Raw genomic sequence first — 21,028 nt, 5'->3', positions numbered from 1 at the left:
AGGGCTTTTGACTGCCCATTGGAGCTCTGAGTGGCTGTGCAGATTTTTGGAAAAGTTGCTCCGACAACAGCTGTCACCACAACACAAAAGCCTTCCCTGTGCAAGTGAAGGCAAGCTGCAGCATGCATTTTGTTGCCGGCTCCTCCTGCTGCAGCCGTCCTTTTGTAGCTGCACCCAACACAAGATGTGAAAATCGAACCCGAACCGAAACAGATTATGTAAGGATGGAAGAAATGCAGGTGCGTGGTGTCCTAGGTACGCCAAATAGCGCCTAGTACCTGCAAGTGTTTCCAGGTGTGCTAGGAGCAATTTGCATTTAAAGTGACTGGAATTTATTTTCCGGGGTGGCCCGTTAGGATTAGGACTGCTTTTGCTGCTGCTTGGAGTGTAGGGCAAAATGAGTTTGTGCCAGGGCATCTGGGAGGAAAGAAATTGGATTTGATTCCCATAGCCAGGGAATCAAGCCTGCAGCGTGGGAGGGGAAGTTTGGCGGTTAGTATTTTAACAGGTATCTGGGCCTGGTTCCCAGCTCTGAGCCTTGTGTTTCCCTGCCTTTGCTCTCGGTCTGAATGCTGCTCTGTAGTGCAAGAAACCCAAAGGCTGCATAAAGCTTGCCTTGAAGAAGTCTGCCTTTTTCCTTTCCCGTTCTGCTCCAGGACATGGAAACATGGTGCCAGCCTTACACGGAGATTGAAGCCAGCGCTCTGAGAGCGGCCCTGGGGAGACGGCTCGGGCAGACCAGCGGGACTTCCGCTCTGATGGAGTTTCCAACTTTGGAAGGGGGTCCGGTCACTCCAGGCGAGGCGTCCAGAAGGCAGCATGCCTTGAACTTAACACACACTCCGCTACTGGGTAGGCTCGGTAACGCCTTAAATGCACACAAGCTGCTTTATAACTCTTGACTGTTTGTGGTTCAGGGCTGGCTTTTGAAGACTTTAACTTTGGTGATCACAGCTGTGCCTTGCTCTCTAAACATTTTTTAAATGTGAAAAAGCAGGTTCCGAATGGGAATGATGATTTTCTTTAAATATGAGTGTGTGTTCCTCTTGGCCGACCTCTTATGAATTATTATATCTCTCTCCCTGTTCTCTCTCTCTCTCTCTCGTTCTAGTGGTTAACAGGCTTAGCTTTGCCCGGGTTTAAAGCTGAAACGAAACTGAGCAGGGGAAAATCCTTCTCTACCAAAGCTCTCTCCCCCCCCCCACCAAATCATAGAATAATAGAGGTGGAAGGGACCTCATGGGTCATCTAGTCCAACCCCCTGCACTAGGCTCTCACTCAAATCCTTGTAGCTTGTTTCTTCCCACTTGCATTTCCTGGTAGTGCCAAAAGCTCATACTTATTTTCCACCTTTCTCACCAGTGGGGGTCCAATCCTCCCCTCTCTTCTCCTCCCCTCTCCTCTCCCCTCCCCTTCCCTCAAATCCTTTGCCAAGCTCTTGCTACCTATTTGGCTGCATCCATGTTCAATGTTGGATCTCCCCAGGAGGGAATCGTTACTGTTCATGACCAAAGCTGATAGGGAAGAGGAGACTCAATCACAGAAGGAAGCTAGGCTTATTGACAGCTGGCATTACAAACCCACCTGCACAGTTTGAACATAAATGTTCTTCTCGGAGAGTCCATAGCGATCCTTTCTTGCTGGCCGCTGGTGGAGTTCCGGATCAAATTCATTTTAAAGCCCTAAACAGTCTGGAGTCTTCATACCTGGCAGACCAGCTCTTCTGACATATTCCCCCTTGACTTCTGTGTTCTTCAACCTGTCACTGCTTAGGGTGTCTGGCTCCTGGGATGTTCAACCGGCATCTACCACAATGAGGGCCTTCTTTGCGGTGACCCCATCCTGGAACCGGCTGTCCGATGGTACATGGGCCCTGCAGGACTCATCAGAGTCAGTCGGGGCCTGCAAAGCAGAGCTCTTCCGTTTAGCTTTTCATTCGCTGGATCTGTTTATGTGCATTGTTTTGTTAGTGTTATGTTTTTAACTGATAAGATCAGTTAATATCTTAGCTACCATTAGCAGCTGCCTCTAGACTGCTTAGCAGTGAGAGGCACCTTATAAATTTAATAATAAAAAGATGAATGCTAAAAATTTGTGGAAGAAGAGACAGGGATAGGATAAAACCCAGGCTGCAGGGCTAGCTGTCTGTGTGGCCAATCAGAAGCCCTATTAGGAAGGAGCACACCTGGCTTGATCCTTTCTAAAAATACTCAGTGGCTGCCAGGAAAATTGTCATCAAGCTGCATGGTGCCCCTGGAGCGCCGCGTTGGGGACCCCCAGCTTCAGTGACGCCAAGTGTCATTCCTTAAATCTTGGCCCAAATTTTTCCTCCGATGGTGTGCAATCTTTCCGCGGTCAGGTTGGGTCACAGCAGAATTGAAATAGATGTTAGCAGTCCCCTAAAGCAGGGATGGTCAACCTGTGGTCCTCCAGATGTCCATGGACTACAATTCCCATGAGCCCCTGCCAGCGTTAGCTGGCAGGGGCTCATGGGAATTGTAGTCCATGGACATCTGGAGGACCACAGGTTGACCACCCCTGCTCTAAAGAACTGGAAGCTTGCACACCTGCTAAGAAATGGATGATGCTAATAATTATTCTATGACTAGCACAGCTATATTTGGGGCATGTTAGTACATTTGCCTTACGAAACGCTCGCCAGCAAACATTTTAGAAATCCTGGGAAAACAGCGAAGGAAAACGACCTGCAGCTTGTCCCGAGCCCTCCTCGTGGCACTTGCCTTCTGGCGGCCGTTACGTCGCCAGGTGGCTCGGCTTTGCGCTCACGTGTGCCGAGTCACGGGACGGCTCGATGCGCATTGCTCACGGAGTCGGGATTTGATAATGGCCGGCTAAACGTTTCAAGTAGATTCGAGTAGGGACACGGGGCGTGGAGCTGTCATTGCCAGCTCTCTGCTCGAGGAAGAAACCTCGCCTTCCCGTCCGCTCCAGTGGCTGGTGTTGCTGGTGACTGAGCAGGCGCAGCCAGGGGGCTGGAGGGGTGTACATGAATACCGGATTTCATTAGGAACCCCCACTTCCTTCCAAGGGGCCAGGGGGCAGCTCTCCTCGTGTTAGCTGGGTCGTTTTGTGTCTTTTTACTGGGAAATAATGCAGCTGGCGTTTATGTAGCGATCGATGCACAGGTTGGAGACGGGTATGTTGTAGGTGACCAAACGAAAGCTCTCCAGATATCCATGGACTACAATTCCCATGAGCCCCTGCCACCTGGGGCTGGCAGTATTACACATGTGTTCGGGGGGATTAGGGAGCTGGTTGCACTGCCAGACCCTCAGACCCACCCCAGCCAGCCCTAGCTGTTCAGTCAGGGGGGGGCAACTCCCCACACACCTTGCCATGCCCCATCAGCCGGGCAGTGCCCTGAAGGCCTTGCTCACTGCCACAGCAACTGAGATGGGGGGCAGCCTTGCTTTCAGCCTCGTGGGTCCGGGGCTGTCCCTGCTGTGGGTAGTTAGTTATAACAGGGAAAAGCAATGTGGGCAAGTGTGGCACAGCCGAGATTGGGGTTAGGCGGCCTGCCCACCCATGGGCTTTGTGATGAGTTCGGACCCCGACTGTGTGTGCAAATCGTTGCCTGGTGCAGAACTCCCCCTGGGGCGTCCTTCAAAGCTCAGCATGTGGATTTGCCGCCGACAAAACAGCTGCTGCCCTCCAGCTGCATCCCAATGCCCTCCGTGTTGAGCCTGCAGCCCTCCCAAAGTTAAATGCACGGTTTGTGGTGCCGGAGAAGCTGCCTGCCTCAGGATTAGTTCCTTGGCCTCGCTGGCAAGTGGCTGCTGCTGAAAATCCTCGCAGTCTTGCATTCACACGTTGCTTGGGAAAAGACCGGTTTCTTGGGCTGGTGTCAGAACATGGCTCCCTTCCTCGCCGCTCTGCTGCCGTCTCTTCGCTCCTTTCCGACTGCCAGAGGCAGAGCTGGGGTGGAGGCACGAATGTTTGCAGCTTCGCTTACGATGTACACTACTTGGTGGCAGTGTGTGTGAACGAGATCTCGGGGTCCTCGTGGCCTGCAAGCTAGATAGGAGCAGACAGCGTGATCCGGCGGTCAAGAAGGCAAAGGCAGCCTTGGGCTGTATCACATCAAAATTGCACGATATCCTAGTCCCTATGCTGGATACAGTGTTGGCCAGACCCCACCTGGAGTCCTGTGTGCAGTTCTGGAGGCCTCACTTCAAAAAGGACATGGACAAAATGGAGAGGGGGCAGAGGAGGAGGAGGAGGATCTGGGGCCCGGGAACCGAGCCATATGCAGAAAGCTGGAGGGACTTGGGAATGTTCAGCCTGGAGAAGAGGAGGTGGAGAGGGGAGAGGATGGCTCTTTTGAGGTATCTGAAAGGCTGTCTCTTGGAAGAGGGCAGGGGGAAGTTCCTGTTGGCAGCAGAGGAGAGGACCTACAGTAAAGGGCTTAAATTAGATGTAGAATGGTATCAGCTAGCTATCAGGGAAAAAAATTTCACAGCTCTCCCTCTCTGGCAGTTTTGAAGCAGCGGCTGGACAGGTCCTCCTGGATCCTTGATGCTGATCCTGCACTGAGCAGGGGGTGGGACGGGATGGCCTGTGTGGCCCCTTCCCAATCTAATGGTTCTATGGTGCCAACTTACTGCAGCAGACGCCCACGATCCTGTACTAAATACAAAAGGGGGACGGCCCCACACTGTTAGCTTCGAATAAGCAAAGGAGCTTTTATTCAAGCTATTCTTATTCGCTAATTTGGTTGATGGAGAAAGGGCCTGTTGATGTTTTCTGAGGGTTTCTTGAATGGTTGTCGGTGGATACCGAATCGCAGAAGGCACATCTTGTCCCCTCCAAGAGCGTAGTGCACACAAGGGGAAGAAGAAAGAATAATAAACCCAGAAAATGGATCCTTTGTTTCCATTGCTTTGCTCTGCTTCGCAGTCCTGTTGCCGGGAAACTACAAACGCACCGCGCAGCCCTTGGAAACCGTGGCATGCTCCAAGCATTGCGTGAATTTGTGTGTGTGTGTGTGTGTGTGTGTGTGTGTGTGTGTGTGTGCGGCTTTTGGGTGCACTCGGGGGCATGTGTATTCTGAACTGAAAAAAATCGGGTTCCGTGCCAAGGGAGAAACCAGGATATATTTTGAAAATGAAGCAAGTTTGCACAATTCTGCTTTCCGTGGAAATTTTCAGAACTGTTTCTGTGGGTTTTTTTCCCCTCATACTATTTGAGGGAGTTGCAGTGGGCGTCGCAGAGAAAAGATTGGGGGGATTGCAGAAATAGATTCCCGGAGGTAGTGGGGAGGGGGAGGCAGTAATCTTTCTAAGGCTCTGGAGCGCCCCCCTCTGTCCCTGCAGCAGGTGTGAATTCAGCATCCGCCCCCCCACCACCACCACCATCACAACACTGGTTACCACCAAGCACTTAACGCATGCCTTCCGTTTGTATCCCGCAACGAAGACTAGAAAGTTTTAAAATGAAAGCTGGGAATCAAAGCATGCGGACTGTGCCAGTAAAAGGTAAACAGCACATCCAGCCTCCAGAGCAATCTGTACCCCTACGGCTACACTCAGTTAGAATCAAGAGGCAGGAAAAGAATTGACTGCAGTTACGCTTCTCTCCCTCCCTCCCCATAAGAGTGACATTCTGTACTTCAGCCTTGCCGGGGTTTTTTTATTATGTGCAATGCCACACTGCATCCGGAGCATGCTTGTTCTTCACCATTTAAGGCAGGGTTAGTCAACTTGTGGTCCTCCAGATGTCCATGGACTACAATTCCCATGAGCCCCTGCCAGCGAACGCTGGCAGGGGCTCATGGGAATTGTAGTCCATGGACATCTGGTGGACTACAGGTTGACTACTCCTATTTGAAGAAGACCCTCATGGGTCTTTCAAGGCTTTGAGGGGGATTTGCGATGACATTGTCATCCGTTCAGTCATGTCCGACCCTCGGCGATTCTATGGGAAAGTTTGTAGGATGGCATTTTCCCACCCGGGATCATCATCAGCACCCAACAGGGCCCCCAGCCCAAACCCTCCTCACCCTTCACTCTACGCTTGGCCAGTAACTGCAAAACTGAAAAGGGAAGTGGAACCCAGCCTGAACCGCAGTCAGGAACCCAAAAGTTGAGCTGCAAAACAATACTTAAAAAATCATTACATATATTTCTTCAACAAAGTGCACCAATAATGTATTAGAGTTGGAAAGGGACCTCACGGGTCATCTAGTCCAACCCCCTGCACCAAAGTAAAAACAACACATATGACAGAACGGATCAAACACGTTTTGACCTGCCAGGAGTGAATACATTGTGTGAAATTCTCTCTTGTATAAGAGCATGTTAGAATGAGCATATATATATTTTTTAAAATTAAAAATGCATAATATGCATTTTTAATTTTTGAATAGTACAATTCTATTTCCATTTTCTTTAGAGTGGTGACCTCAGATAATACATATTTTAGAATAGGGGTAGTCAAACTGGGGCCCTCCGGATGTCCATGGACTACAATTCCCATGAGCCCCTGCCAGCAAATGCTGGCAGGGGCTCCTGGGAATTGTAGTTCATGGACATCTGGAAGGCCGCAGTTTGACTACCCCTGTTTTAGAAGGTGGGCTCCAAACCGGATACTACAGAAACATTAGTTGGAGCTACTCTTAACAGTAGGTTACCACCATGTTTATGAAAAATCAAATATATAAAAGAAATAAAAAATATATTAAATTAGACTTCCCTTTAAAAATATATGTTCATTCTATGAATTGCTTTTAATGTACTTAAATTTGAAATCGTGTGCATTGTTTTTAAAATTCACTGATGTGAGCCACCCTGAGATTTTCTGGAGAGGGGCAGCATATGCATGAAATCAAAACATGAATGAATGAGCTGTGGAAGCTGCATTTCAGGGCTAACAAATGTTCTTTTTTGCTGGACTTAGGACTTATCGGAGGTGTCCTGTCTTTTTCAAGATGGGTCCAGTTAGAAATAGATACACGTGTAAGGCTGAACGGGCAGGATTGGCTCCCTGCTCATGTTAATTTGGGACCGGGGCAGCCATGAGGTGTTGAGTTTCGAAATGACCTTGTGTTAGCTGGATTAACAATGAATAGGCAGGCCTGTGTCTTCTGTGCTGTCATTGTGACAATCTCTTTTCCTCCTTGATGTAAAACAAGACGGTTTCTTGCGTTGCCTCCCAAAAAGAAATCTAATTAGAAAACGCATGACGTTTCTGTTAAATAAAAAAGAACCTCTAGATTGTTTTAATCTTTTGTTTTGCTCGACTTGGCGTTCGTCACCCTGAGTCTCTTAAGAAAGAATGGATTGCTTGGCATAAAAGGTTTTAAGCTTTGAAGTGGAACACATCTTCTGGCGCGCCCCCTGAAATGAATGTGGCTACAGACATTATGTCATAGTCCCACCCCCCTCTGGAGGGGGGGGGCATGGCTGGCGGCCACAAAGACCTGGGGGACGGGGCAACAGTGGAGCAGCTTCCGCAGGCTGGGGCACCACCCACACGGCCTCCGTGGGCCGGGGCAGCGCTTGTGAAGATGCGGTGGGTTGGGTCAGTGGCAGTAGAGCCCGTGGAGGCCAGGGTCCTCCTGCCTAATACCCTCCCCTCCCTGCTGTATCCTTCGTTCTCTATTGTATTTTGGAAACCAGGACATGGCCCCGCAAACAGTATCTTCATTGTCCTACATTAGTTGATTTTTTTTCTTCACCGCATAACTGTGTTGATCAAGTGGAAAACACATCCTGATGTTTAGTAGAGGGGGGAATTAGAGGGGAGTAATGAAGAAAGAGGGGGGTGGTCAAAGGCTGGAATGCAGCCCCCCCCATGCAAAGGGCCCGGATTGCCAATTGCTTTGGGTTCCTCGTGTGCCCTTTTTGTGGTGCTTGTTGGTGTCTCAAAAACATCCTGTTGGGCAGTGTCGATTGATGGGTAACGCAGGCCTACTTAGCCTAGGGCACCCCCCAAAATTGGGCCAGCCCTGTGTGGGTCACCATGCCAAGTACATTTGGACTTGGGGGGGGGGGTTCACTGTACCAGAAATGTTGGGGACTGCTGGGCTAGAATGACTGAGTGTGGCAGACCCAAGGTCTCCCACACCGGGGTTCAGACCCGGTTGGCCCAGGATCCTAGTCCCTCTCTCTTCCTCTGCAGTCCACCAGCTCTTGATTGCTGGGTATAAAACTCGCCAAATGGTCCCCTGTGGGATAAATGGGCAGTGCCCTTCCCAGAAAGAATGGGGCTCATAGCATAGAGAGGGAGAGGGGGGTCTGGGATGTTTGGTTCTTAAAAGCCATTTACTTTGGGCTGGAAGCTTTCCCCTAATATTGGTAGACTCCTGCATTCCTCTAAAACGGTTATGGAATTTAAAAATAATGTAGTGATCTTAAAAGAATGCATGGCTTCCTGCCATGTTTGAAATCTGTGCATTTCACGTTGCTGCTGCCGTTAGCAGCTTTTGACCATACTTGGTTTCCTTTCAGCCTGTGCCAGTTGGCAGGGCGACAGTCTTAGTCAGCCGTGCAAGTTGTGCCACCTCACTGGGGTATTTGTCATCTTTGCAGAAGTGCAGGACAGCCGCCTGTCTCCCAACCTCCCGCTGATGACGACATACTCCACGCAAGGTCGAACTTTCTTCAACGAGACCCTCTTCCAGGCCTTGGGATCGGATTTTGCTCCTTTAAGGTAGAGAAACCGACTACTTATCTGTGCTCTGCTTTTCTGTTAGAGTGTGTTTTTTTTTCCTTTTGCCTGGTGGGTGCACAGAAGGGCCTTTCCAGCGGCAGCCCCACAATTACGGAATAACTTCCCTGGGAACGTGAGCTTTCAGCCTTCAGAAGGCAGCTGGAGATGGCTTTATTGAGGACTCCATTGGATTAATGCCGTTCTTTAAAAGTTCTTGGCAGTCCAGATTGTGCTTTTAAATTGTGATTGTTCTTTTGCCAGCAGCTGTTGTTTTATTTATGTTGCAGTCTGCCTTGAGTTCTGCAAATTAGAAAGGCAGCAAATGAATTCATACAAGAAATTGAGTGTTCGTAGAAACGAAAACGAGCGTTCTTAGAAATGAAAATTTCCCCGAAACATCATTGTGAATCTGCACCTCTGTTGGCAGCTTTATTACTCTGAGTTTGGCTTAGCAGGGCTGTAATCTCTGCCTCCCCTTCCGATTCTGTTTCAGAGGCACTCCTGACGTTTCCAGTGTGGCTCACGACGCTTCAAGACCTTTGCAGACGAACGAGGCCCTGCAGGCGGCCGCCCATGATCTCAGCTCCGAAGTTGACTGCTCTTCCCTCTCTCAGCACCCGTTCACCCTCAGCACTGTGACCCCGAGTAATGGCCGCGGCTTGTCCCAGTACCCCCTTTCTTTTTCCAGGCCGGTGCCTCTAGAATGGACGCTTGACCGCGGAGAGCAATCGCCTCACTTTGTGGTGGGCACCAACGCCTTGGTCTCCGAGGACAGCAACCGCCGGGCCCTCGTGACGCCAAAGTTGCCCAACCTGCCATTGGGAACACCTCTTCCCCCGGAAGTGACTCAGGGACCCACCTCAAGGTGCGATCCCTTTCTTTTGGACAGCACCATCCCGGCTCCTCTCCTCCTGGAAATGCTGGAGAAGGAGGTGGGGTTATCTGAGCGCTGTGGCTTCTTGTCTTCCGAGAGCTCTTCCTGCAAAAGCATGCCAGGAAAGGATCCGGAGGGAAACGAAGCCAACTGGCTAACCGAGAGCTTGGTCCAGGGACAGAGGGGGCCAGAAGCCTGTGCGACCCCACCTCAACAAGGACTGGACTCGTCCCCGCCGTTCTCTTACTCTGAGGGAAAGCCCTTGACGTGGGCCAGTTTACCAGGACAGTTGCCCACAAATCCTTTGGGGGTGGCATTGGCCAACGAGGGGCACAGCATGGGCGATTCTTGCATTATCTCTGGGATGCTTCCAAGACCGGTGCTGGACAAACTCACGCTGCAGCAGGCGTCTGACGCTGCAGCCGAGGAACCCAAAGACGACCCAGCTTCAGCATCGGCCTTTTCTAGACATCACACCCCTGCGCCCTTCCCTGGCACCGTGAGCCTAGAGCTTGGCGATCCTGGCAGAAAGCAGGCGAACGCCCTTGCCCTGGGGATCCAGACAGGGGTGAAGCCGAAGAACGTAACCCTTTCGGGCTGCAGCATCGAGAGAGCACACAACTATGCAGGCATCTCCCCTTCTCTCCCCGAGGGGTCGTTCTTTGGCTACTTGGCTCACCCCATAAACCATTCCACGCCAGGGATTGCTCCGGCCAGAGCCCTGGCACAGAAGGCTCCCGCTTTGGCCCTGCCAGGCCCGTCCGCTGTTCAGCCCTCTGCATCTCCCTTCCACACGGGGACGTTGACACATTCCCACGCGGCCACCTGTGTTCCGTCTTCAGTGGAGAAGCCCCGCGGGCCATCGGTGGACGACACTGCCCCGCCGTACTCAGAGGAGCCGGCCACGCTCTCCAGCAAGCCAGGAGCAGAAACTGGGAACAGCGAGCACCTGCAAGCCCTGCGGCCCCTCCCCGGCAGAATGCAGTCTCTGCCCTCTCTCAACTTCATGGAGAAAGTCGGGGTGTGGAACACGAGCCAGTCGGCCGAGAGGATGTCCGACGCGCTGGCCCTGCAGAGCTCGAGCGGGGTCTCCCCCCGGCAGAAGGCCTACAGCGCGATCGCAGATTCCCTGAACCACATTTTGCGAAAACAGCAGAGCCAAATGAAGAGTTGGGAAGGCCCGGCTGCCACCTTCAGCGCCGGTTCCGTGGCCAGTTTGCGCACCCTCGATAAACAGTCACCCGGCGGTTTCCCGCTGACCCGGTCCCGGTCTGAAAACTCGGTGGTGGCCATCGGCCCGGAGGCTTCGCGGCCCGACGCTGGGAAGGAAAGAGGGCAGGAGGGGGACTTCCGGCCGGCGGGCGCCACTTTAGAGGCTCCCGCGCCGAAGCCAAGCGGCGCCGAAGCAGAGGGCCTGCAAGCCCAGCACTACACAGCCGTCCTCGTCGCCACGGTCTTAAGCGACGAGGAAACCGGCGGAAGCTTAAGCGGAGACAGCGATCTGAAGCGCTTCATCACCAGCGAGAGGGTTGCTGAGCTCCTCCGGGAAGAAGCCGCCTCTGCCGGCGACCGAGGAAAGACCGACGGCCGCTGGGGGGACGCCGGAGCACCGCCGGACGCTCAGCTCAGCTCCAGCCAGCTCAGCATGGGCCGTTTCAGCGACGTCTCCCCAGACAGCCTGAACCGAATCAGCAGCTCCGTGGCGAGCAGCTGTGTGGACGTGAGGCTTTCCCCAAGGCAGCTTTCCCTCCTTTCTGGAGAGTCGCAGGCCAGCCTGGAAGACGGCTGGGCACCCCGGTCTCCTGTGCTCAAATCACCCGATAGCAGGGAGATAAATATAGAGGAGAGAATTCCGGTAAGTGTCTCTGTTTGCGTCGCAGCTTATTTTTCCCCTGAACGTCCTCCTGCGTCCCCTTTGCTGTTGGCAGTCACGGCGGCTGTGTTTGCTTCCTGGCCATTTCCCCTTCTGTCTCATGAGTCCTCCGGGCTTCTTCCAGCGCACATTAATCATCAGAGACATTTGCGTCTGGGTGTTTTTGCCAACTTTCAGGCTCCGCGGTGGCCTCCTAAATGCACGAGGCTGCCAGGCTGGCGGTGCCGCTGGGCCGTTGCCTCCCGGCTGGCGCTGGCCAAGCACAGCTAGAGGACTTTCCCTCCAAAGGGAGACTGCAGGGATCCAACCTGGGGACTTCGGAATCCCCCACCTGAATAGAAAGAAGCTGTAATAAACGACTGTAATAAAGTTTGCTTGATTGATTGATGCCATTAATGCAGGCCACAGAACCTACAAGCTTTCGAGTTTAGAATCATAGAATCATAGAGTTGGAAGGGGCCATACAGGCCATCTAGTCCAACCCCCTGCTCAACGCAGGATCATAGAATCATAGAATCACAGAATCATAGAGTTGGAAGGGGCCATACGGGTCATCTAGTCCAACCGCCTGTTCAACGCAGGATCAGCCCAGAGCATCCTAAAGCATCCAAGAAAAGTGTGTATCCAACCTTTGCTTGAAGACTGCCAGTGAGGGGGAGCTCACCACCTCCTTAGGCAGCCTATTCCACTGCTGAACTACTCTGACTGTGAAAAACTTTTTCCTGATATCTAGCCTATATTGTTGTACTTGAAGTTTAAACCCATTACTGCGTGTCCTCTCCTCTGCAGCCAATGAGAACAGCATCCTGCCCTCCTCCAAGTGACAACCTTTCAAATACTTAAAGAGGGCTATCGTGTCCCCTCTCAACCTCCTCTTCTCCAGGCTGAACATTCCCAAGTCCCTCAACCTCTCTTCATAGGGCTTGGTCCCTTTACTTTACTTTACCTTACTTGTGTTCTCCTTCAGAAGAAGGAAAAGATCCCTCCTCCCCGGCACGATAAACGGCACCCTTTTTAGCAGGCGCGTAGGAGAGGAATGTCAAGGCCTCTCCCCATGAAACGGAGGCCGTGTGGCCCCGTGTCGAGAGCCAGGCTGAACAGGTGCGCAGGAGCTGAGGTGGCCGGCGTGCGAGAGAGGGGAAACCGACTGCTTCTGGCAGTGAGAGAATTGACCAGGGAAGCTGCGGCTGGTTGAGAGACAAGGAACTCCAGCTCCGAAGAGCTGCGCGTGACCTTCCGGCCCCATCCTTCCAGGCAGCCGTTCTGTGATGTTTCTTCCAAGGGACTTGAACTCTGTCTCAGACCCCATTAAAAACCGGATCCGTGCAGGGAAGGAGTCCTCCAGACTCGCCGTCCGCGGCAGCAGCCAAATTGCCCAGCGGAGTGGCGTTTTTGGATTCTATAAATATTCTTTTCATGCTCGCCTTCCCCCGCAGCCTGCAAACCGCCGATAGTTAATGGTCATGCATTTTGCCAGGTCACTTGGCTTTCTAAAAGGCAGCCCTGATGGAAGGCCAGGCTTTGAAAAATGCACGCTTCCTTGGGAGGTGTTGGCCTCCTGAGTCTTTGGCCGTCCAGGGAGCGGGGGGGGCTGGCAGTCAGAAATCCACCCCCAGGCTGCTCTACCCCTCTTGGCCCACTTATTTCACTAATAGGCATAAGGGCTGAATCGAGGCCAAAAAAGTGGTCTGGCCCCACCAACCTCTCTGCTGACCGTTCTGCAGGGCCACGTCCAGACCAGTCGTCTTGGAAGCTGCTTGCCCAGCACGGGCCCCAGGGAATGGCGCAAAGGCTTCTCATGGAAGCAAGCAAAAAAACATCTCTGTTTTTTATTGGTTTCTGCGATTTATAATTTGCTTTTCTCACCAAGACTCAAAGGCGGGTTAGGCAGTGTACGTCAGTACAGCCCAAAGGATAGGACATCCCGTAAGTCCTGCACTAAGCTTTGGGATGCAGAAATCCGATAAACCGAGCTGAACCAAAGTTGAGATGAAGCACGGGTGTTAAGGTGTCAGGAGTTGTCCGAGGTAATAAAGCCAATCAGGACAGACCCTGTAGTTACCACGTAATGTGGCTCCTTGCAGGAATACTTTACATTGGGGAGCCAAGAAAACAGCATGCTTTTAAGAGCTGAAATCTTTAATAATGCCCTGTCTAATCTACCTTCTCAAAAGTGTAAAACGGTTAGGATTGCCTGATTTAACTTTCCAAGTTTGGAAGCTGTTTGTTTGGGCAGACTCTTTCCCGCAGAACGAGTCCCCTCCGCTCCAATTCTCGAGGGTTGGCTGTGGCTGGGGGTGTTTTTAGGTTATCTATTGCAGCCGGGCGCCTCCGCCTCGATTGCACGCCCAGGTTAATTTTCTCTCCCGCAGGTGTACCTCCGTAATCTTGGCATCAATCAGTCGCCTTCCTCCATCTTGACTCCCTTCCTGCCCAGAGGGCCGATCCGGGAAATAGAATTCTCACCGTCGGAGCTCAGAACAATGAAGGCGCTGAGGCAGCCCTTACAGGCGTCGGAAGGTATGGCAGAAATGGGGATGCTTCACTGAGCCTTCACCGCACATCGATGTGCAGCTGGAGACAAAGTCGCTCTCCAGCGTTCTGGGCTTCGCTTGGTTGCTTGTGGTTTCTGAGTCCCTAAATGCCGTGGAACCGTCCTCCTTGTCCGCCTCTTAGGATGAGAGAAACCCTTCAGTTTTCCTGCAGACGATAAGAGCGAGGTTTTCCTCTTACCTCGGCCGTTTCATTATCCTCAGAGAAGCAGTGTTGACTATGGCCGGGTCTCACAAACGGTTGTGCCCCGCGTCCAGAGAGTGTGCAGAAATAACTTCTTTTTCCTCTCCCCAAATGCAAAAACTCAGAAGCATCCAATGAAGCCGAGGGGCAGCAGGACGGACCAAAATGAAAACAGTGCTTTACACCAGGGGTAGTCAACCTGTGGTCCTCCAGATGTCTGTGGACTACAATTCCCATGAGCCCCTGCCAGCAAATGCTGGCAGGGGCTCATGGGAATTGTAGTCCATGGACATCTGGAGGACCACAGGTTGACTACCCCTGCTTTACACAAAGTGTGGTTAAAATTCAGGATTCGCCGCCAGAGGAAGTTGTCATGGCCTTAGGAATAAACAACTTAGATTCATGGAGGATTGGTCTGTTAGGGTCCTGGCCATGGCAACTGAGGGGAACCTCCACATTCAGAGGCACTAATCCTGTGAATCCCAGAACCAGGAGGCAACATCTATCCTGTTATTGGCTGTCCATAAGAACTTGGTTGGCTTCTGTGTGAGACAGGAGGCTAGACTAGATGGGCCCTCCGTGTTCTGATCCAAGAGAGCTTTTCTGATGTTCTTCTCAGGGGAAGGCCTCGGCCTCTCTGCCCTGTAGTTGTCCCTCCAGAGGAACTGGTTGGCCACAGAGTGAGGCAGGATGCTGGACTAGATGGACCACTGGTCTGATCCATCAAAGCTCTTCTGATGCAGTAAAATAAGGCCACATCCACCTCAGGGTGCATCGCAATCTAGTTCTCAAGGTTTCTCCATCAGGCTGGGTGTTCATTAGGGAAGCAGAGGGAATAAAGAGTTCCAGCCTGCAGTTTTCGGTCTTGAAAAGGAATCCAGGGGATGTTGCAGCCTTAACTGGATCAGATGGTGCTCGTAATCTAGCCTGTTTTCAGCTTGCCCCAGAGGTTTCTGGGAGGTGGGAGGACAGAAAGGGGAGCCTTTTCCCTGTGAGAATATAAGTTTTGTGATTTTAAAAAAATCATGCTAACATATCAAAATAAAGACCCTACGAGAAAAACAAAAAAATACAAATAGTCTGATACATTATTCATTATTCTGATCCCTATTAAAAAATAAACAATCTCTATTTCAATTCAAATCCATTACTCATTGTCTCAAGGTTCCAATTACATGATCATTTTACATGTATTACAATCTGAATGATTTCTTTAAATGATTTACCAGGTTGACCCAAACATTATTGAAATCCTCATTCTTCCCCTCCCCCCCATGACTTTAATATAATTGGTTAATTTTGCCAAAATCATAAATTGCCTTATTTTATTTCTCCATATATCTAATATGATATTTCCTGCAGTTGCCCTGTTTTCACCCATTTTCATTCTGTCCGTTGCAATGAGAAAGTTCACCGGTGTTTTTTGATTATAACTGAGCATTCAGGAATAAATTAAGGAAAGCCAATTGAGTTGAGGGATCTAACTCCTCTCATAATTTTTTGGATTTCTATGAAAAAAATTTCTCCCTAGACTCCATAATTACTGGACATTCCGTCCACATGTGAATACAGGTTCCCACCTTCCCACAACTTGCTTGGGAATTCTAACGTTTTCTTATTCCTTTCAGGAGACTCACACTCCGTGGTGGACATCACACTGTCCGCTTTGGACTCTTCCACCCTCAGTGTGTCCATTCCAGCAGGTGCAGACACCGGCCCCAATTCTTCCCTGCCCACCAATCTCTTTCCAGAGCCCTCCGGAGACCTGCTTGGTCAGGGTGCTGTAGAGTGCCACCTGGGGGAGCCACCTGCTCCCACCCCCCACCCTCCAGAGAGCCTTTCTGAGCTTCCAGCTGTGTCCCAGCGGGCAGAATCGAGTCAAGGAACCCCAGCAGTTCCCAGAGGCCTTGTTTCTGCTGAAGAGAGACCCACAAAATGTGTCCAGGTGCTGGTGGGCAGATTCAATCCAAAAGAGCTTGGAGTCAGTCCAGAGGAATTGTCTTCTGCCTCTTGGACAGAAGAACCAGATCAGAGGAGGAGCGCGCATGAAGAATATGAAGAAGGAGACAGAGATTCTTTCGTAGGGTCTAGAACACTGAAAGAGATCCAGGAACTTCTGGTTCAGGCGGAAGCTAGAAGTCCAAGCCGGTTTGTTCCTGTTCCCTCTGCCGCCTCCTCCTCCGTGGACCTGGGTGCATACTTGTTAAGGACGCAGAAGGCAGATGGCAGCGGAGATTCCCGGTCCATCCAGGAGAACATCCCCGGTCTTCAGAGAGTCTGGTCGTGGGATGAGAGCCTGGCCAGGCAGAATGTTCACGAAGACACAGTTCTATCCAAAGGTCTTGGCTTCACAGGGAGCTTAAAATGGGAAGGCAGCCTTTCTGGCGACATCCCCAGCAACGAACCAATAGTCCCCGCAGAGCCAAGCGCAGCATCCCAAGAAGAGGGCCAGGTGAAATCTCCAGAAGTACCTGAAGAAGGGCCAAGAGCAGCGCCCCAAGAAGAGCAGCTGGCGCAATCGACAGAGCGCTCAGAGCCAGAAGGTTGCAATAGCGCAACAGGAGCAAGAAACCTGCCTCTCCAGCGCGTCCTCTTGAAGAGGAGCACTGCAGGCTCTCCCAAGGAGTCACAGACGGCTTCTGCTGCAGAGTCCTCCGGCAGTCTCTCCGAAATTTTGGAGGGCTTTCAGCAAATCTTGGAGAAAGCAGTGGAAACTGCCGGTAAAGGGACAGGCAGCCTTCAGGGCAGCGAAAACAGCAGCAGCGTGGACTCGCTGGGCCTCAGAGTGAAGAACGTCTTGCGCGGCGGATATCCCGTAACCCACGCAGCACAGCGGCCAGCAGGGGAAGAGCGGGCCGGACGGAGCCAGCAGCAAGGACACGTGGAGCCCAGCTTGTCTTTCAGCAGGGAGGCCGTCAGCGTCCGAGGAAGCGAGAAGAGCAGCAGCGTGGACTCTCTGGCGACCCGCGTCAAGACCCTTCTGGAAACGGAGAGGCCCGTGATGCACGCGGCTCAGATCCTGCAGCGCGCGGAGGAGGAAGAGAGGAGAGCGCTCAGTAAGTGCCTGGTGTCACTTGTTCATGAAGGCGAAGGGAAAGAGAGTGGCATCCAGCTTGGAATGATTGTGCAGGCCGACAGGAATCATCCCCGCCAAGAGTTATCTCCCACGGCGAGGGAGAAAGTAATGCCAGAGTGGCAGGCAGGGTAGAATCCAGCAGCCCCGCAGGAGCGGCGTACGGCAAAAATTCCTCCCAGTAAGACGACACAAAAATAAAACTTTTTTCGAACAATGTGGCTGTCAACTAGTTTCAGAATAGTAACCAGCAATGGCTGAAGAGTACAACAACCAAAGTTATCGAGGATTTATGATTACGATGACTGAGAGAGCCTCCGGTTAGAGCTTGTTTTTCGGCTAAGTGCCTTCTTTGAAGAAGACATTTAGTTGACCAGAAAATACCAGAAAGCAGCCTAAATTTGGTCGCCTTGTTATATCTCGGAGCCAGCTTTGAGCCTTCGCGGCCGGTGTGAGCTCTGACCTGTCTTGGTTCCCCTAAATGGTTCTTTGAAGAAAGCATTTAGCCGAAAAACAAGCTCTAATCGGAATTATCAATCACTTTGATGGTTGCCTTCTTCAGCCATTGTGGTTACTATTCTGAAACCATTTGTCAATGATGTTGTTTGGAAATTTTTAAAATCTTTGTGATGTCTTATTTGGAGTAATTTTGCCGCATGCCGTTCCTGCTGGGCTGTTTGATTTGACATTAGCCCTCTTTAAATATTTGAAAGGTTGTCACTTGGAGGAGGGCAGGATGCTATTTCTGTTGGCTGCGGAGGAGAGGACACGCAGTAATGGGTTTAAACTTCAAGTACAACAATATAGGCTAGATATCAGGAAAAAAATGTTCACAGTCAGAGTAGTTCAGCAGTGGAATAGGCTGCCTAAGGAGGTGGTGAGCTCCCCCTCACTGGCAGTCTTCAAGCAAAGGCTGGATACACACTTTTCTTGGATGCTTTAGGATGCTCTGGGCTGATCCTGCATTGAGCAGGGGGTTGGACTAGATGGCCTGTGTGGCCCCTTCCAACTCTATGATTCTATGATTACCTATGTACTGTTTGACTTCAGAGTGGCGGGTATTGTCACCTCAGAGACAGATTTGTAGAGGCTGACACAGTGTCCGTCCAAGTCGACAGTCCGGTTTGTGCACAATTTTAAAAAAGGAATTAAAAGCATACATCCAGCCCATAGGCTATTGCAACACAGTGCGCTATGCGCTATATGAACCAATAGACTGGCGCGTTTCAGCCCTTATAGGGCCTTCTTCAACGGTCTGGTTTTATCACACACCAGTTATTAACAGTTCGTAACGCGCATAAAATTTGCAGCTGCTGTTCTTAACCACTACACCAAGTTGGCTCTCTTGACAGATGCTGCTCTCCCTGTGCATTGCTGTGCATTGCTTGCGCTCTCTTAGACCTCTCATCCCTGTTCTCATCACATGGAGCAGGGGTAGTCAAACTGCGGCCCTCCAGATGTCCATGGACGACAATTCCCAGGAGCCCCTGCCAGCGAATGCCAGCGAATGCTGGCAGGGGCTCATGGGAATTATAGTCCATGGACATCTGGAGGGCCGCAGTTTGACTACCCCCTGACCCATGGAGGCATTTCACTTGCTCTGCCTACGTAAATGTAATCGGTAACAACACGGATCCTTCTGTTTTCGTGTGATCTCTGTAACAGTGTGGGTGAAGCTGCAGTCGGCCGCTGAATCCACCTCAGGCTCTGCCTCGGCCCTCAGCGAAGAAGACCGGCGGAAGATCGAGGAGATCAAGGCAGAGCTGTTCCTGAGTGGCAGGAAAGCAGATTTTCAGGTAAGGAGGAACTGGGGGGAACCAACAGAGAGAGTTCAAAGAGTGCGCTTAAAATCTCACACCTTTGCTTGGGTAGTAACATAAATACTGACTCAGAAGTCCTCAGACAAAAATCAGTTTTTTTTTTTTTTTCATTTTGCGCAAGTTGATTTTCTACAGACATAAGAGCAGTATTTTAATCAAACCGAACTCTCTGTTCTTGGAGAGGAAATGTCATGGGAATTTGGTTGATGAAGAAGGGCTGTCTTCTTCATTAACTTGAAGGAGTCAGAATCGCCTTCTCTTCCTCTCCCCACACCAGACACCCTGTGAAGGAGGATTCTGTGAGAGCTGTGAGAGAACTGGGACTGGCCCAAGGTCACCTAGCAGGCCTTGTGTGCCTCGTGCTTTACATTCGCCTTCCCTTCCTCTCCCGAGAGGTCATTGGGGCTGAAATCTCTGACAGGACTGGGACTGACTCAAGGTCACCCAACTGGCTGCGTGTGGAGGAGGAGGAGGAACGGGGAATCAAACCCGGCTCTCTGTCCTTCTCTAAGCAGCAGCCCTTCAAATGCTTAAGTTGTAACCCCATCCAGCCTGGTTTGATTCCCGCATTCCTCCTCCACACGCAGCCAGCTGGGTGACTTTAAGCTAGTCACAGCCCTGTTAGAGCTGTTCTCACAGAGCAGTACTGTCAGGGCTCTCTCAGCCTCACCTACCTCACTGAGTGTCTGTTGCGGGGAGAGGAAGGAAAAAGGGTTTGTAAGCCATTTTGTGACTCCTTCAGCTAGTGAAAGGCGGGGTGTAAAAAGCAACTTTTCTTCTTCATCCCCACTCCTGCCTCCTCCAGCCTGAACGCTCCCAATTCCCACAGCCTTTCTCTCCAGATCCATCATCCTCATCATTGTCTCCTGTACTCACTCTAACAGGGGCTGGCCCTACCTCACAGGGTTGTTGCCAGGATAAAATGGCGGAGTGAAGAAGCTCTTTTGGATCCCTGCTGGGTAGAAAGGAAGGGTATGAATGAAGTGAATCAGTAACTCCCAGGCGCCAAGTCACCATCGGGCCTAGAAATGTCATTGGAGAGCCAATTATTTTGTAGCCGTAATCTGAAAATATGGCCATAGCATAACCGTGTAGGCTAAAATTGGGCAGCCTGGCTCCTGACATTTGGGACTGGCTTCTGGAGCCACAGAAACCCTAACCCTGGATCAAGATCAGCATGGACATACCAAAACCCCAAACTGGATGCAGTCTGCCCCAGCAGGGGCGGGACGAGTTCTCTTATTCATGCAGATCATTTATATAACCAGGTGAGTCGTCCCTTCTCATTTCCTCTCTCCATCCCAGCCTGGCTTCCGTTTTGGGAACGTTGCCTGAGGTGGCCAGAGACAGTGAGCCGCTGTGAGTCACCTCGTAGTGCCAGATCCCCCACTCAGCGTCCCCATCAAGGCCAGGAATTACCACTTGATTAATAAAACGTGGGAAAGTCACTTCTCGGTCCTGGGCAGCACTTTGAAAAGGTGGCATCCAATAGCTCCCCATGGCAATTTTTGTTTGTCATCCTCTCGCTTTCCTGAAGGTTTAAGTAGAGAGATTTTAAGTAGAGAGCATTTGCTTTTGTCACCAGGAGGACAAAGGGACGTGACGGATGCAGTTCGAAGCTCCCTTTTTTTTTTTTTGGAGTTAACTGGCTCAGGCTGGATAAAATCTTTGATTTAAACGGAGGAGCTGTTACATTGATTTTTAACCAGTTTTAAGGGGGAACCCACTGGGATTGCTTGATGAAGTTGTATGATTTATTGTGGTTCCTGCTTTGGAGAAGAAAAGAATTATAAGGGTTTAAAAAACAACAGCAACAAGAGACCTTAGGCGTTGAGTTAGTCATTGCCTAGCGCACTTCTCAGCCGTTTTGTGTATTGTGTAAACTGATCTATACTTGCAGACGTTTCCAGAGGTCGATACATACAGCAATTTGGGCAATTATGTTTCCTACAAATTGAGGCTGCTAAACGACTGAAAAGAGG

The 21,028-nt window shown here is 51.1% G+C and overlaps 1 protein-coding gene across 4 annotated transcripts in view; it reads left to right on the top strand.

Moving 5' to 3' along the window:
* The window catches only part of ALMS1 (ALMS1 centrosome and basal body associated protein), a 72,372-nt gene that overhangs the window by 18,286 nt on the left and 33,058 nt on the right, over positions 1-21,028 (top strand). For all 4 annotated transcript variants that reach the window (XM_077301229.1, XM_077301230.1, XM_077301228.1 and 1 more), the window contains exons 3-8: positions 657-852; positions 8,550-8,670; positions 9,164-11,399; positions 13,790-13,937; positions 15,782-17,209; positions 18,892-19,022. In XM_077301229.1, coding sequence (XP_077157344.1) covers positions 657-852; positions 8,550-8,670; positions 9,164-11,399; positions 13,790-13,937; positions 15,782-17,209; positions 18,892-19,022 — 4,260 coding nt within the window. The remainder of the gene's footprint in view (positions 1-656; positions 853-8,549; positions 8,671-9,163; positions 11,400-13,789; positions 13,938-15,781; positions 17,210-18,891; positions 19,023-21,028) is intronic.

Source organism: Paroedura picta, chromosome 10, assembly GCF_049243985.1.
Source record: "Paroedura picta isolate Pp20150507F chromosome 10, Ppicta_v3.0, whole genome shotgun sequence".
Classification (NCBI taxonomy): domain Eukaryota; kingdom Metazoa; phylum Chordata; class Lepidosauria; order Squamata; family Gekkonidae; genus Paroedura; species Paroedura picta.
This window is presented reverse-complemented; position numbering and strand designations above follow the sequence as displayed.